This window comes from Lepidochelys kempii, chromosome 11 (genome assembly GCF_965140285.1).
Source record: "Lepidochelys kempii isolate rLepKem1 chromosome 11, rLepKem1.hap1, whole genome shotgun sequence".
Taxonomy (NCBI): Eukaryota; Metazoa; Chordata; order Testudines; family Cheloniidae; genus Lepidochelys; species Lepidochelys kempii.
In genome coordinates, this window is record NC_136390.1 from 39358767 (window position 1) to 39373896 (window position 15130).

Consider the following 15130-nt stretch of genomic DNA (forward strand, 5'->3'; position numbering starts at 1 on the left):
CACTGTGGGCTTTATTTCTCCTTTTTTAAAGATGTAGTTATTTTTATTCATGTCCCATTTAATGTCTTTTAAAACTGCTATATAACTAGATTACCTTAAAAAGAAAAAAATGAAGCTAAGATCCATGTGTTTACAGTAGTTCAACCATCAGAAATGCAGATTTAATGAACAGATTAGAAAAGATATATATGCAAATTTTCCATTTAGACAAGTGAGCAGAGCGAAGCATCATTTTTGCTTTTGTGGTAGCAGTGTGTTATGCATTAAGAGTACCCTTGAGGCAAAACTACTGACTCCACATGGAGTTCACACTTTTATTTGCAATAAGACAATTGTGGTGTGACTGGTTTTTGACCAGATTTTATTATTTGATCAGATTGTTTTCAGTGCATCACAATAAAGACATTTCAAAGCATAAAATAGTATATAGATACTTCTTTTTATCCATGAAGATTCACTTGTTTGTTGTACTGAATTATTATTTATTTATACACCATATTTGTTTGTGTTTTCCATTTAGGATGTGGATGAGGAAATTGAAGCAGAATATAATATTTTACAGTTTCTTCCCAATCATCCCAATGTTGTTAAGTTTTATGGAATGTTTTACAAAGCAGATCAATACGTGGGAGGACAGCTCTGGCTGGTTCTTGAGGTAAGATATTTTGATAATGTTAGAATTTAATTAAAATGGATTTTCAGGGCGAGGTGCTCCCCTTTAGAAGTGAACAAAACAGAAACAACAAATGATGGGTCTCTATGCTCTGTACTGAGAGACAAACCTTAGAATTTTTTTCTGTGTTTAGAGATATTGATCAAACAGTCTGGCCGTGGGAGGTGTTTGCAGATTCACCCTTCAAAAAAACACACTCAGTGTTTATTCAGTGACAAGCCCCAGACATGGGGGCTTGGTATCAGCACTTTATTGCCATTCAAGGTACTTTGTTCTGTCTTCAGAAACATAGAATGAGCTCCACAGTAGTTTTCTTACTTGAAAGTAAACTGGTCTTCCATGCTGGAGAAAACGTCTGTGTTAGTGTTGAGAAGTCAAGGTCTCATTCTGGATAATCCAAAAGATGACTTCAGGATGAAGTACCATACACAGTATTTACCAAACCTGGGACCCATTGCAAATGTGGGCTGAGAGAATGTAAGGGGAAAACTGTCTTATGGCAGTGTAAAATTAATAGCAGGATGCTGTTGAATATCTAGCACTTTAAATGGTTTATGTAGACTTTGCCCCTTTAGCAGGCTTTCAGTGTTCTCAAAATGAGGGATGTCATTCTGGCTCACGTGTTCTGTCATTCACTGCAGTTAATGTCATTGTCTGACTGCAGTAGGTCCAAGATTTCACTCAGATGATTAGGATGTTCCTAAAGGATTAATTGTGTATTGAGCCCAGCATAGAGATTAGAGTGATCTTATAGGGGGTGTGGCACCATAGCAGTATTTTTCTATAACATAGTTACATCAATATAAATGTGAGTACTAACTTGTTTGTTACTGATCATTTTAGAAGGACCATCCAGCTATTCTGGGATTGTGGGTGGAATCAGAGTAAAGTACTATCACTTTATGCTCTACTTTATCCCTGTCCCAGTAATACAATAAACCTGACTTTTATGCATTGCAGCATTATACAGTATGGAGGACAGGATTTGGTACCATATGCCAATTTTCATAATAAGTTTCAATGGCTATCAAAATGATTAGCAGGTTTTTTTGCTGTATGGGTTCTTAATGACTAATAGAAAAACAGCTAACGCTCTTATCCCAAAGTATATCAGACATGCTGTTCTGTATAATACAGTCATGAATGTCAGAAGAACATACCATTTCCTCAAGCTAGCTTTTTGCATTAATGATGTATAGCTTGTTGTTTTTGGTGCACCTAATTTAAAATCTGTAAAGAAATTTAAGACAAAACTTCTCATTTTCCTTAGATATGACAAGTTTATTGAAACAGTTGACCGTGGAAATATTCCCTGCCTTAGAATTGCACACAGATTTGTCTGTGCACAGCAATTACATTTTATAATAGTGTAATAATTTTTTTCAATAAAAGGGTATATACAAAGCTCTCAGTTACTGTGATCACTGTTTCTTTGATGAAATCATATAGTCATTGTGATGAGCATCTTTAAAATTTTCTAATTAAAATTTTTTTTCTTGCACTATTCTGCAACATTTACTTACTATGAGCTATCCCTTAGTCAGGTGAGTAGTTCCATTAAAGTCCATGGTAAGGTACTATTCAAAGTGAGTAAGGGAAATAGAAGTGGGCCCTTAATTTAATTTTATATGATGGTGGAAGGTGCATTGAGAACTAACATTTTATATTTATTCATAGAAAAGATATATCACACAGCTGTGTAATGAGGGCTTAACCACCCTTCCCTAAAAACATGCATTAATTCTCTTATGTAAGGACCACCTCTAGGGGCAGGGGGCTAGTTCAGTGTCCATGATCATTTCATTCCAGAGCTCTCTATTGACTACCAACACAGGTGTCACTGTCAAAATTGGTGGTGGTCTTTATGTTGTGGGTACTTAGCTATTTGGAGAGAAGGTGATTGATTTCATATATGCTACTGAACAGCCATAAGACTGTATCACTTTCAATCAACTTGGGTTGGGTTTGAAGTGGTGGCCTAGAGCTGAATGGCTTCATAGCTCATTACCATAGCTCATTACTTGGGATTACTTTTCTGTTTGGCTTCAGCTTTTAGTGAAAAAAGAATGCAAATAAAATTAGCACAACACATCTCAATAGTACACAGAGAGTACAATAAAGATAATAAAGACTATACATGGCATTGATTGCTCCCCAGGCAAATAACTAAACATGGGTAAGTAAGCACACACACTCCCTTCCACCTAAGGTTTTAGTTCATCTGCAGATGTATTTGGTGTATGATAGTGGCTTAAGGACTCTCCCAACTGGATGGAACAAGCTACAAAGTAAAAAAGGAAAGGCAAACTCTTGCATCAGCCACTGATGGAATATTATTTCAGTAGCTTATTTGCATAAAGGAAGCCAGTATATCACATGTTCTGGATCCTAAGTAGCTAGCATAATGCACTTTTCATGTGCAGAAAAGTTCAGAATTCTAATAGTTTTTTTAGTCCTACAGTAATGGTGACAATGTATGGTGAAAAATATCCACACCTCCCATAGCACATAGCAAATTAACGTGCAGAGAGACTGATACTAGACTGACAAAATTTAGAGATGAACGGAAAAACAAAAGAGAAGTAGATCACCAGATTTCAAAGGAGGATTTTAGTATTTGGTTTCATGCCATTTGTTTGATTTTATGCATTAGAGTTTTAGGCTGAATACTGGCAATGCAAAGGGAATTTAGATCTGAGTTCAAATATCCTGTTGATATAGACATATGATTTTTACGTGACAGAAAGCTTGGTATGGTATAGAAGGGACCGCTCTGCAAAAATAAGAGGTGACTCCAGAAGAACAAATATAATGACCCCCTTCCTCCCAAAAAACCCCCTTCCAAACAACGCTCCTTTTAATTTGAAGTGTCATACAGTTGTTGTAAATATAAAAGTAAGAAAAGGAGAAAGTGGGAGAGAGCAGGAGGATGAGAGGGAAACAGTTGCTAGAAGGGCATGGATGATGAACTAATGATGTGGGTGAAAACACATTTACAAAGGTTCTAATTTTACTTTTTCTCCTCCTCCTCCTTTGATGTATGGCAGCCCATTAATGGAAAGTGCTTGCAAGAAGCTGTGCTTTTCTGGATCAGAATGTTTAATCTCAGTTGTTGGCAGAGCACGCCATCAAGTCTGAGTATAGAGATATGGCTGCTGTCTATTTTATATTGCCTGCCAGCAGGAGCATTGATGGAGTGAAGGTTTGAAATGACTGTAATTTGTTGCCTCCCAGTTATCAAGTGCATCAATCTTGTCTCTTCTGGCCTTTTCTTCACACAAAGGCAGTTTTTCAAAAAGACAACGCACGTATTATTGTAAAAATACTCAAATAAATTAAACCGGATCTATAGATTCTGTTTTTATAATAAAATATAGTTTTTCTGTTTTAATATTTCACTTTTAGTTAAATTTTACAATCTCTGACTTCTGCTTTTCACCCTCCCCCCGAAGTACTGTGATTTATTGTCAACATTGTTAATAAAATATGCTCTATGACAAGAATGACAACTTAAATAATTGTAGGCGGAAATCTACTTGGTTTGGGATTTGTGTTATGTTTCAGACTCCTATAGTAGGAATTCACAACCTAAACAAGTCTGTTGAGTAATAGAGGTCTTGTGTTTTGTTTCTTTTTTTCCTTCCCCATTCTCTTCACAGCTGTGTAATGGAGGTTCTGTCACAGATCTTGTCAAAGGCCTGCTGAAGCGTGGCCAACGGTTGGATGAAGCTATAATCTCATACATCTTATATGGTGCTCTCTTGGTAAGGATGTTCATGGGGCTTGTAATGACAGTAGAGGGTGCAATTTACCCATCTCATACATTTTCCATTTATAAACTATGGTAATAATGACAATATTATGCTGGCTGTTATAGCAGCAGGGGGGCATATCAAGCATGTGATCAAGCGGACAGATGTTTCTATAGTGAGGAGCAGATTGTCTTCATTACACTCCCTAATAGTAGGGTAATTGTTTTTAAATAAGTGAGTAAACTTATTTTTTGTCGTCATGGGCATACAGGGCCTTCAACATTTACACAATAACCGAATCATCCATCGTGACGTCAAAGGGAACAACATTCTTCTGACAGCAGAAGGAGGAGTCAAGCTTGTTGACTTTGGTAATGACGGCTTACTATTTGTTTTCTTGATGTGTGCAGTTTAGCCAAAGGCATCCATTTATTTTCCACTCAGAAAGTAGAGGCGTTTCTGGAACACCAATTACTGAGAAAAATTTTCCAGGAGGAATCTTGAGATATTTAGGAAGTGATGGGGAAAAGTAGCAGATAGAGCAATCTAGGAAATCCTGTCAGAAAATCTATTTTAGGCTTTTTAAAACAATAATTTTTAAAAAGCCATTTTATTTTTGAAACACTTTTGCATTCCATTAGGAATGTCATATCTCAGGGAAGTTGTCTCTCATTTAAATTTAAATATTTCATCTTTTGCATATGAAAAGGATACATTCTTCTCTTTCAAATGGCTTTCACTAGCCTTAAGCACATTTATTCCCTCTGAGCAGAAGGTAAAGTGGTCCTATGGGTCCACAAACTAACAGATCCATTTAATTTGTGATTACTGCTGTTAGATATGAGCCTGGCAGGACTGGAAACATCACAAGAGGCATAAAGAGAGAGACAGAGGAAGGGAACTTTGCAATAGAATTTAACCCCAGATGAATATTTCTATGTTGAAATACATATACGTTTAGTAAAGTAAAAGAATGCTGTAGTTCCTCTCTAGAATCAGATATGTACATATAAAGAGAAATTTTATTAACAGTAAAGGGAGCAGGAAAATAGTAATATATGAAATCATAGTGAGTCAGTATAAAGTGTTAGATAAACAGTTTTGAAAATACAGTACTGTACAGCTGTTTGCCTAACTCTGCATGTTGCTAAAGTAAAATATTCATATAACGAGAAAGTACCATAAAACTGGCATGCCAGAATTCTGGCAATAGAGGAATGGCCCAGAATTATAATATGATGTATGAAGGGGAAAACAAACGTAACTATTTTAATGTCACAATATTATAAAACTAGCATTATATTTAAAATCTGTTTGTGATTGTTTGTGGAATAAATTTAGGAAGCAGATGCCTCTTTATTAGCTGCTAGGGACAGAAATTCATTACTGTTGAGTGTAGAGACACTCAATTTTAAGTGGCGCTGGGAGAAACATATGTGGCCTAAGGCAAAACTAGTGATAGTCTAGTAATCTCTTTGGCATTTAATGGTGGGGCTAAAAATCACTTTTCATTAGAGAGACAAGGTAGGTGAGGTAATATTTTTATTGGACCAACTTCTGTCAGTGAGAGAGACAAGCTTCCATGCCACACAGGTCTGGGAAATTTATTCAGCTTGTTACAGCTAAATACAAGATGGAACAGATTGTTTAGCATAATTGTTCCATCTTGTATTTAACTGTAACAATCTGAATAAATTTCCCAGAGTTGAAGACGAGCTCTCTGTAAGCTCACAAGCTTGTCTCTCATACTGACAGAAGTTGATCCAATAAAAGATATTACCTCACCCACCTTGTCTCTTTAATGCCCTGGGACCGACACAGTTACAGCAACGCTACTTTTCATTTGAGGCGGTTTTGCCAGTATAATCTTGAGCAATAACTAGTGTAGACTGGCAGAAATCTTCCTTTTCCTTTCTAAAATAAGAACACACCACTGGACATATTGATATGAAGGAGGAAACTACAGCTTGAGGTTAGAGTTTCTTAGAATGAGCTTAGGGAAAAGTGTGTTGTTTTTCCAGTGTTTAACAAATACTGACAATGATTTCACCAAGAAGCTCTAGCACTCCCACTCTTTGGAGCAGAGACTTTTAAATTTGGCAGGGGGATGCCCTAATGTCCGGGACGTGACTCTGTCTGTCCTCTGACAATTTGCCCAAATTTGGTTGAGTTGTGGCTGTCTAAAAAATTGCAATTCACACATACTCAGTAGAGATTTACTAGAGTTTGCACCTAAGTTCTCTTAAGGTTCTGAGTGAACTGAGCATGCTCCTGTGTGTGACAGGACTGTACATGTGCCATCTCCAGGGAGTGACTGAGCATGCCCCATGCCATCCCCTCACAGCCCTTGCATGTGACAGGACTATGCATGTGCAATCCTCACAAAAGGGCTGACTGAGCATGCGCTATTCTGGGGCTCCAGGGACTGGGCAACACTTTCCCTGCAGTTACTCCTCTTGGTTACCAAGGGATGTTGTGGACCCAGGCCCAGGAACTGAGAGCAGAGTTGACAGGGAAACAATCTCTCCAGTGTTCTGGATCCCCTTGCTGCAGGTAGTGTGAAGGGGAAGGAGGAAATAGTGTGACTCAAATTCAGAAGGTGAGGAAGAGATTCAGGGTGGTGGAACAGGAGTCTGGGGAGCAGCAATGGCGCTAGCCATTTTGCTGGCCAGGGTGGAAAACATTTGCAGCCCCATGCCCCTGAGTGGCTGGCTGTGGCTTGTTTTTGATCCCTCCCTGCCTGCAGCTAATCAGTAGAGTAAAAACAAACAAAAAAGCTGAGTGGCAGGGTGATTTGGTGCCCAGGGTGACACTCCAAGAACCATCCCTGCTGTGGGGGTGGCTATGAACAGGAAACTAAAAATTTGGAAAAGGGGCAAGAGCAGAGGGAGACAGAAGACCAACGGGTGCAGGAATAGGAACAAGAGGCGCAAGAGCAGAGGGACGGGGGAAAGGGGCAGGAGTCACAGATAGGGAATAGGAGCAGGGGGAGAGAACACAGGCAAGAACAGAAGGAGGAGAAAGGGCAATGGGAGGATGGGGCAGGAACTGGTGTCGGGGGACATGGCACAGGAGTTTGTGGGTTAGTTATGGGGAAGAGGATAGGGCAGGAGCCCTGCCTCATTTGTGCACTGGATGGACCTTCTTGGGGTATGAAACAGGGTTGTGTAGTGAATGATGCTGTTGTCTGTATTACGCCTGCATCATCTGTTGCAGAAATAGGAAGGTGTGTAATGAGTGAGGCAGGAGTTTCAGGACTCTGGGATCTGTTTTTCAAAAGTTCTGACCTTGCTCAGCTGCAGCTGTGGTATATAGGAGCTCTGCTCTGAACATATAAAGTGCTTTAAAATGCCAAGTACTCTGAAAAAGCAGACCTAGACTTCTCAAATTGGGCACAGAAAATTAGTTGACACATTTGAGAATTTTGGCTTTAATCTCCGTTCCTCAGTTACCCAGGTATAAAATAGGTATAATAATACTGCCTAACCTCAAAGGGGCATTGTGAAGATACATTCATTATTTTTTAAAAATGCTAAGATACTTTGATGAGAACACCATAGAAAATCCCATGAGAAAAATTATAGTTCTGTGTTTCGTGCAGGGTTTGAGTGGTGGGCAGAAATTAGGCATAGAACCACACATTGAATGAGGATAAAAATAAATATTGAATCCTTTCGATAAACACCATCTATTCTGTGCACTGAATGTAGCAGGGTTCCTGTGGGATATGCAGGGTCATGTGATCATGTAATTAAAGATTATCTCAAGAGGGCTAAATTAAAGTGGCACAGGCAACCTTAATTGTGGCATTTCTTAACTTTTGATTGCCTGACTTTGCAACTGTATCATTCCTTTAAAGTAGATTTTTTGGATGTAATATATATTTATATTTCTCCTTAAGTTGTTTTCAGCATGATACATATTAACACATACTGTATAAATTGTCCTAAAATGTCTGAGAACTACAGTTCTTTTTCTTTATTCTCTTTTAAAACATTTTTTTTGGCTCATTGGTATTCAGTACCACTTTAGTGTATATTTGTAATTCTAATCTCTCTGAAAAAAGAACAGGAGTACTTGTGGCACCTTAGAGACGAACAAATTTATTTGAGCATAAGCTTTCGTGAGCTACAGCTCACTTCATCGGATGCATTCAGTGGAAAATGCAGTGGAGAGATTTATATACATAGAGAACATGAAACAATGGGTGTTACCATACACACTGTAACGAGAGTGATCACTTAAGGTGAGCTATTACCAGCAGGAGAGCGGGGGAAACTTTTTGTAGTGATAGTCAAGGTGGGCCATTTCCAGCAGTTGACAAGAACGTCTGAGGAATGGTGGGGGGGAATAAACAAGGGGAAATAGTTTTACTTTGTGTAATGACCCATCCACTCCCAGTCTCTATTCAAGCCTAAGTTAATTGTATCCAGTTTGCAAATTAATTCCAATTCAGCAGTCTCTCATTGGAGTCTGTTTTTGAAGTTCTTTTGTTGAAGAGTTACAACTTTTAGGTCTGTAATCGAGTGACCGAAGAGATTAAGTGTTCTCCAACTGGTTTTGAATGTTATAATTCTTGACGTCTGATTTGTGCACATTTATTCTTTTACGTAGAGACTGTCAGTTTGACCAATGTACATGGCAGAGGGGCATTGCTGGCACATGATGGCATATATCACACTGGTAGATGTACAGGTGAACGAGCCTCTGATAGTGTGGCTGATGTGATTAGGTCCTATGATGGTGTCCCCTGAATAGATATGTGGACACAGTTGGCAACGGGCTTTCTTGCAAGGATAGGTTCCTGGGTTAGTGGTTCTGTTGTGTGGTGCGTGGTTGTTGGCGAGTATTTGCTTCAGATTGGGGGGCTGTCTGTAAGCAAGGACTGGCCTGTCTCCCAAGATCTGTGAGAGTGATGGGTCGTCCTTCAGGATAGGTTGTAGATCCTTGAGGATGCGTTGGAGAGGTTTTATTTGGGGGCTGAAGGTGATGGTTAGTGGTGTTCTGTTGTTTTCTTTGTTGAGCCTGTCCAGTAGTAGGTAACTTCTGGGTACTCTTCTGGCTCTGTCAATCTGTTTCTTCACTTCAGCAGGTGGGTATTGTAGTTGTAAGAATGCTTGATAGAGATCTTGTAGGAGTTTGTCTCTGTCTGAGGGGTTGGCGCGAATGCGGTTGTATCATAGACAAGTCTATATATAGCAGCTACAAATTCTGCAGGTGTGAGTAGGAATCAGAGTTAAATAAATAAGTTTGCTGTAGGGCTGCAACCAATACATGGTTCAGAGTGATACTGGGGGAATCACTGAAGGGCTGCAATCATGCTGAGATTAAAAATAAAATACCGTATTGGATCTTAGACGTAAGGAATGTCTGCACTGCAGCATGGGTAGACGGACGCTCAGTAGCTCTGCTTGAGCTACTGCATGTAGCTGGGGTAGCCCAGAGGGCAGTTTGGATTGTCCCCCTGAGGATATAATCTCTGGGTATGTACTTGGATGGTTAGCCCAAGCTGATGCCCTCGTTACAGTGCTATTTTTAGCAAGCTAGTTTGAGCAAAGCTAGTGCATGTCTGTCTAACCATACTGGGAAGCATACTGCAGGATGGATGGGTGGTAACAGTGTAAACTGAGGAAGCTGATGTTCCAGCTTCCAAATTTCTTATTTATTAGCAGCAAACATTGCTAAATTATATCTATTCCACAATTTTTTCTCTGTCTGTGGATAATACTGTAGGAAGGCAACATTATGTTTTATGAAAAAAACCCCATTCATTTGAAATACTTTGAAGACAATATTGGCTTAGTGGTAAAATCTTTTGGAATCTCAGAAACTCCAAGGTTCAACTGTATTTTGACCGGGGTTGACTGAATAGAGCAGAACATTTTCTGTGTACATTATTCAAATTTTTTAATGAATTTGATTTGACTCTTTTTGCTCTCTGTATGTGTTTGCTTTTGCACTTGTCACATTAGTTCATTCCTCTTCAGCAAAGCACTGAAGCATGTACTTTATTTTATTACACACTAAAGGTTAAGATGAGCTTCAGTGCTTTCCTTCACAGGCATGGACCTAAGCATGTACTTAAGAGCTTTGCTGAACTGGGGCATTTGTGAATCTTCTGGAAGGCAGAAAGGTTCAGAGAGTGAATTTTAGCTGAAAATTGGGGAATATTTGTGAAAAATAAGTTTTAGATTCACTTTCTGTGAGCACTTGCATTACAGGCTTGATTAAGTTGTATTCATCCAGTCAGCAAATAGAAAGAGACCATGTGATTTAGGTAACCAGTCAAATAGTTTGAATTTGAATGAATGAGCTTCAAGCCAAGAATTATTCAGAGCAATTATTTGAACAATTCTGAATAACAAATATGTTAGAGAAAGTTGTGATCTGCCCTTGAACAAGTCATGATTAAAGCAAAATGTGAAATTCATCTAATAAATAATTTTGTACAAATGATACATCTTGCTCTGATTTTGACTGTTGTTTTCCAGATTTGGTTTAAGGATCATGTATTTGTTTTCCTGAGACTTGATATAATCTGAACTGAAAGTATATCATTAATTTTAGGCCAAAATCTGAATCCATTTTATTTCAGGTGTTTCAGCCCAGCTCACCAGCACCCGGCTACGCAGAAACACTTCAGTGGGAACACCCTTTTGGATGGCACCTGAGGTGGGCAAAGCATTTTCTTTATTTTATCTGTGTTGCCTCTGTTCATTGCAATACACAATTTTGTCCCAATTCTACATTGACTCAAAAATCTGATACCTATAATAACCAGAAAAAGCATTTGGTGGTTCCCAGCTATGGGTCTGTTTCATTTCCTTCCACATCTCTTATGCAATGGGATGAATTGACAAATTAGATTCCTTTAATAACAGAGGCATTATCCTCTTCTATTAAAGAGGATTGTTTGCAGCTTTTCCATAAAACTATAGGCTAATCTACAGGAAACTTACGGTAATGCTTCCTTAAGGCATGAAATAACTCTAGCTTTACGCTCTGTGATTCTCCTCTGCAGAGTAACAGAGCAGGGCCAATGGCTATTGCTCCTGCCATGGCAAGGGGAGGCACTTATGGGAGTGTCCTATAGAATTTAATAGATCGCTTTTCCATGGATTTCTGTGAATCATTCAGTGGATTTTAGTACAGAATTATATTCCAACTATAGAACTCTATATGGTTCAAAAAGCCTATAGAAGGGATCTAATCCTCTATGAAATTCTGTGGGTTTTTAGCATAATATATATACATCTAATCCTATTATTTTATCTCTATTATATTCTATAGGTCTTATCCTTAAGTGGGGTGTTACAGTACAGCAGATTAAGTGAGCCCCTTTGCTCAGTTGGCTGTTATCTGCTTAGTTGGGGATCCAGATTCCCAGCCTGCTCTGTCTTTTTGGGCTCATCCCTTGCCAGTCCCCCATCCCCAGGTGTTTCACCAACCTGGGGAGGGGGGTCATATGTGGACTCTGTGCTACAGTAGAAATCCAGAGTTCTGGAAGTAATCTGGTCCTTTCCACATGCTCTTGTGCAGGATGGGTGGCACATCAGTCAGTGTTTTCAAATACCTTTAGCAGTTTATTTGTGATTGTGACAGGGTGGACTAGGCCAGGAAAAGAGCAGTGGCGCTAAGTTCTCCGAGCGGCCTAGAGAGACTGTGCAGGAATCAGCCAATCAGGGGGAGGCCTCAAAGGGCTAGCCAATCAGAAAGGCTGCAGGGAACAGCCAATCAAGGCCCAGGAGGGTCATATAAAAAGGAGCTGCAGAGCCAGACACAAGCAGGTCCTTCCTGGAGCCAGAGGAATGCAGACAATGCTCCTGGCTAGCCAAAGGGAACTACAGCACTGCAGACAGCTCAATGCTGGCAGGGACCGGGGAAGCGAGAAAGAGCTCCTGTCTGGCTGCTGGGCCTGAACACGGAAGAGCCCCGAGATAAGGATGAAGCATCAGTGAAGATTGGGGTGGTGGGGAAGTGGTCAAGGGAACTGAAAGCAGTTTCATTAAAAGCACACAGCGGTGAGTGGCTGCTATTCTTAGGGTTTCTGGGCGGACCTGGGTCCCTTCTATAGGCCACTGGGGAAGCGGCCTATAATTGGACAGCGATAAACCCCTAGAAGGGGATCTGAACTACTTAGTGGCCTAGCTAGTGATCTGGAGCCAGAACAGACCACAGAGGGTGAAACCATTGCCTTCAGGGAGGAAGCCCCAGGGATATAGCCTGATACCTGGGCCAGGCATGTTTAAAGACTGTAGAGACACCCGAGCAGAAGAGGCACTTGTGAGAGGTGGGAGCCACACCATTACAGTGATAAGATATACTTCTTCCATAACACGTGCTAAGATTACTGGGCTTAGCAAAATGGATATAATTTTTCTTCAGTTGATTAGTTGACTTGTTTTGTGGCTCTATTTTCTTAGTTCTGAAGGTGGTCAATATTATCATACTGTCCTGGAAGAACTGAGCACTGGGAACGTATTTAAAAGGAATGGGTTGGTAGTTAGTACACTACTCTTGTGTGCTATCAAAGTTATAAGTAGTAATGTTTATCCTTATCTATTACTGTATTGAACTAAACATCCCCATAGTAAACAGGAAGTTTAAATTAATGAGGATGCTAGTGTCCACTGAACTTGTTCTTACTTTTATATATATAAATTATATATTGTGCAGGAATGGGTGGAAAATGGTTTTCCCATCCTGGTGATATTTTGAAGATTTCAAAAAAATTTCCATTCTGTATGGGGATTAACCTGAGACCTTTAGACATTTTCTACAAAAAATAAGAGACAGAGAGAGAGTCACCAGCCCACCCCAGAATAGGTGATGATCTCATGATTAAAGTACTGACCTGGGATATGGGAAAACCAGATTTGAATCCTGCTGTGCCTGATGTAGAGCTGCGACTTGAACCCAGGTCTCCCACTTACAGACTTGAAGGAAAGCAGATGGAGTCCTGCAAAACCTAGATTCAGCTCTGCCTTCTTTAGCCCTTAGCCCACAATCTGTACATGAAAGTGTTCAACTAAAGACAAATAGTCTAAAATCAAGGTTCAGATGGCACTCATATGACACACAATTTTACAGTAAAAACAAGGAAATAAATGTAGGTTCCATAATATCAACTGTGCATAAAGATAGCTAATATTCACCACATGGAAATCATTCTTTATGAAGAACATGTGCACCAGCCTTTTGAAAGAGCACCAGCCTTAGATGTAGCAAGTCTGTTACACTGCATGTTGCTGTCTTATGTTGATCAGAAGTCAGGGAATGATACATTCAGCTTTAGACCCCTAAAATTCCACCTGAGCTTCAGGGTTAATTCCATTGAGTTCTTGTTTAAAACAAACACACAAAACTCTAATTGCCTCCTGCAGATAAGGTGAACTGTTAAGATTCTAAGACTGTAGATGTTTCTTTCATTTTAATCTTTAATGTGCATGTGGTGGGGCGATGCCCCACCCCCATGCCAGATTGGGCTACAACAGGCCAGAGTGGCTGCGCAAGGTGGCAGCCAATCAGGGAGGGCCTTTAGAGAGCCAATCAGGGCCAGTATTACAGCCAGCCAATCAGGGCTAGGCTAGGCCCTATATAAAGGCTGCCCAGGAAGGGAGCAGGCAGTCTCTCCCAGGCCTTCAGAGGGTGAAGATCTGTCTCCTGTGTGAGGAGACTAGCTCCAGGGACAGCGTGGTGCTGAGCAGGCAGGGGGAGCAGAAGGGAAGTCCCGCCCAGTACCTGCCGGGCCGCAGGCCCTGAGAAAAAGGGCCTACCCGGTGCAAAGGGGCCAAAGGGGAAACGACCCGGGGAGAGAGACGGACAAAGGGAGAGAAGGAGGGCAGGCAGGAAGGCTGCCGCCAAAGGGTCCCTGGGTCGGGACCCAGAGTAGAGAGTGGGCCTGGGTCCCCCCCCTCCTCCTTGCACTTTCTCCTGGCCGTTAGGAGTGGCCATCACGGACTGCACCAGACCCCTGGCAAAGTGGGTTAGACTTTGGGGTGTAGTTGGCCATTGTGGCTGGGGCGAAGAGAAGGACTGCTGATAACACCAAACCCCCAGAAGGGGATGAGACCGGAGCAGTGGGCACTGCCGGAGGGGCAGTGTCCTGAAGAGGACGCCGCGAGCTGGGAGCAACGCGGGTCGAGACGCCAATCTAGGGCGAGAGATGGACGGGACACCACCAGCAGAGGGCGCTCCGCATGAACTGAGCTAATTCCCAGAGTGAACAGCATATTACCAGCTCCGCCTTAGGTTTTACTCGGTCTTTTTCTGTGAAGACTTAGCTTGGCCAGTGATTTTTCCCCGCTTGTGACCAGGCACCCAACATCTGCTTAATCATGTAACTCCTTCACCCACAAATGCTACCAGCTAGCCTGCCAGGGACATAGCAAACAGCATGAGGAGGCGTGCCAAGAGATAAAGAGCTCTAGCTCAGCTCCTTGCCAGCCTGCAGCACTGGCGCCAAACACTGGATAGATGAGGAAGGACCGTGAGAGGCTAAGCATAGAGGGGGTCACAAGTCGCTGAGACTGCGAATAGTCTAGGTAGACTATTAGTGGAATTGGTTGGCTTAGTCCCGTGGGGTGCAAGGCTTCTATATGCTCATAAGTAGCAAAGCATGTTTAGATCCTTGGACATAACATGGAATAGAAATGAAGAAAATTAAAGGGTCCCCATCAAGCTTCTTAGGCAAGAGAACTGACTC

At 41.0% G+C, this 15130-nt stretch overlaps 1 protein-coding gene across 1 annotated transcript in view; it reads left to right on the plus strand.

The window, feature by feature from the left end:
- Positions 1-15130, plus strand: part of MYO3B (myosin IIIB) — a 265479-nt gene that overhangs the window by 7561 nt on the left and 242788 nt on the right. Inside the window, exons 2-5 of the mRNA XM_078854729.1 lie at positions 521-655; positions 4333-4437; positions 4697-4796; positions 11021-11097. Of these exons, the coding sequence (XP_078710855.1) occupies positions 521-655; positions 4333-4437; positions 4697-4796; positions 11021-11097 (417 nt within the window). The remainder of the gene's footprint in view (positions 1-520; positions 656-4332; positions 4438-4696; positions 4797-11020; positions 11098-15130) is intronic.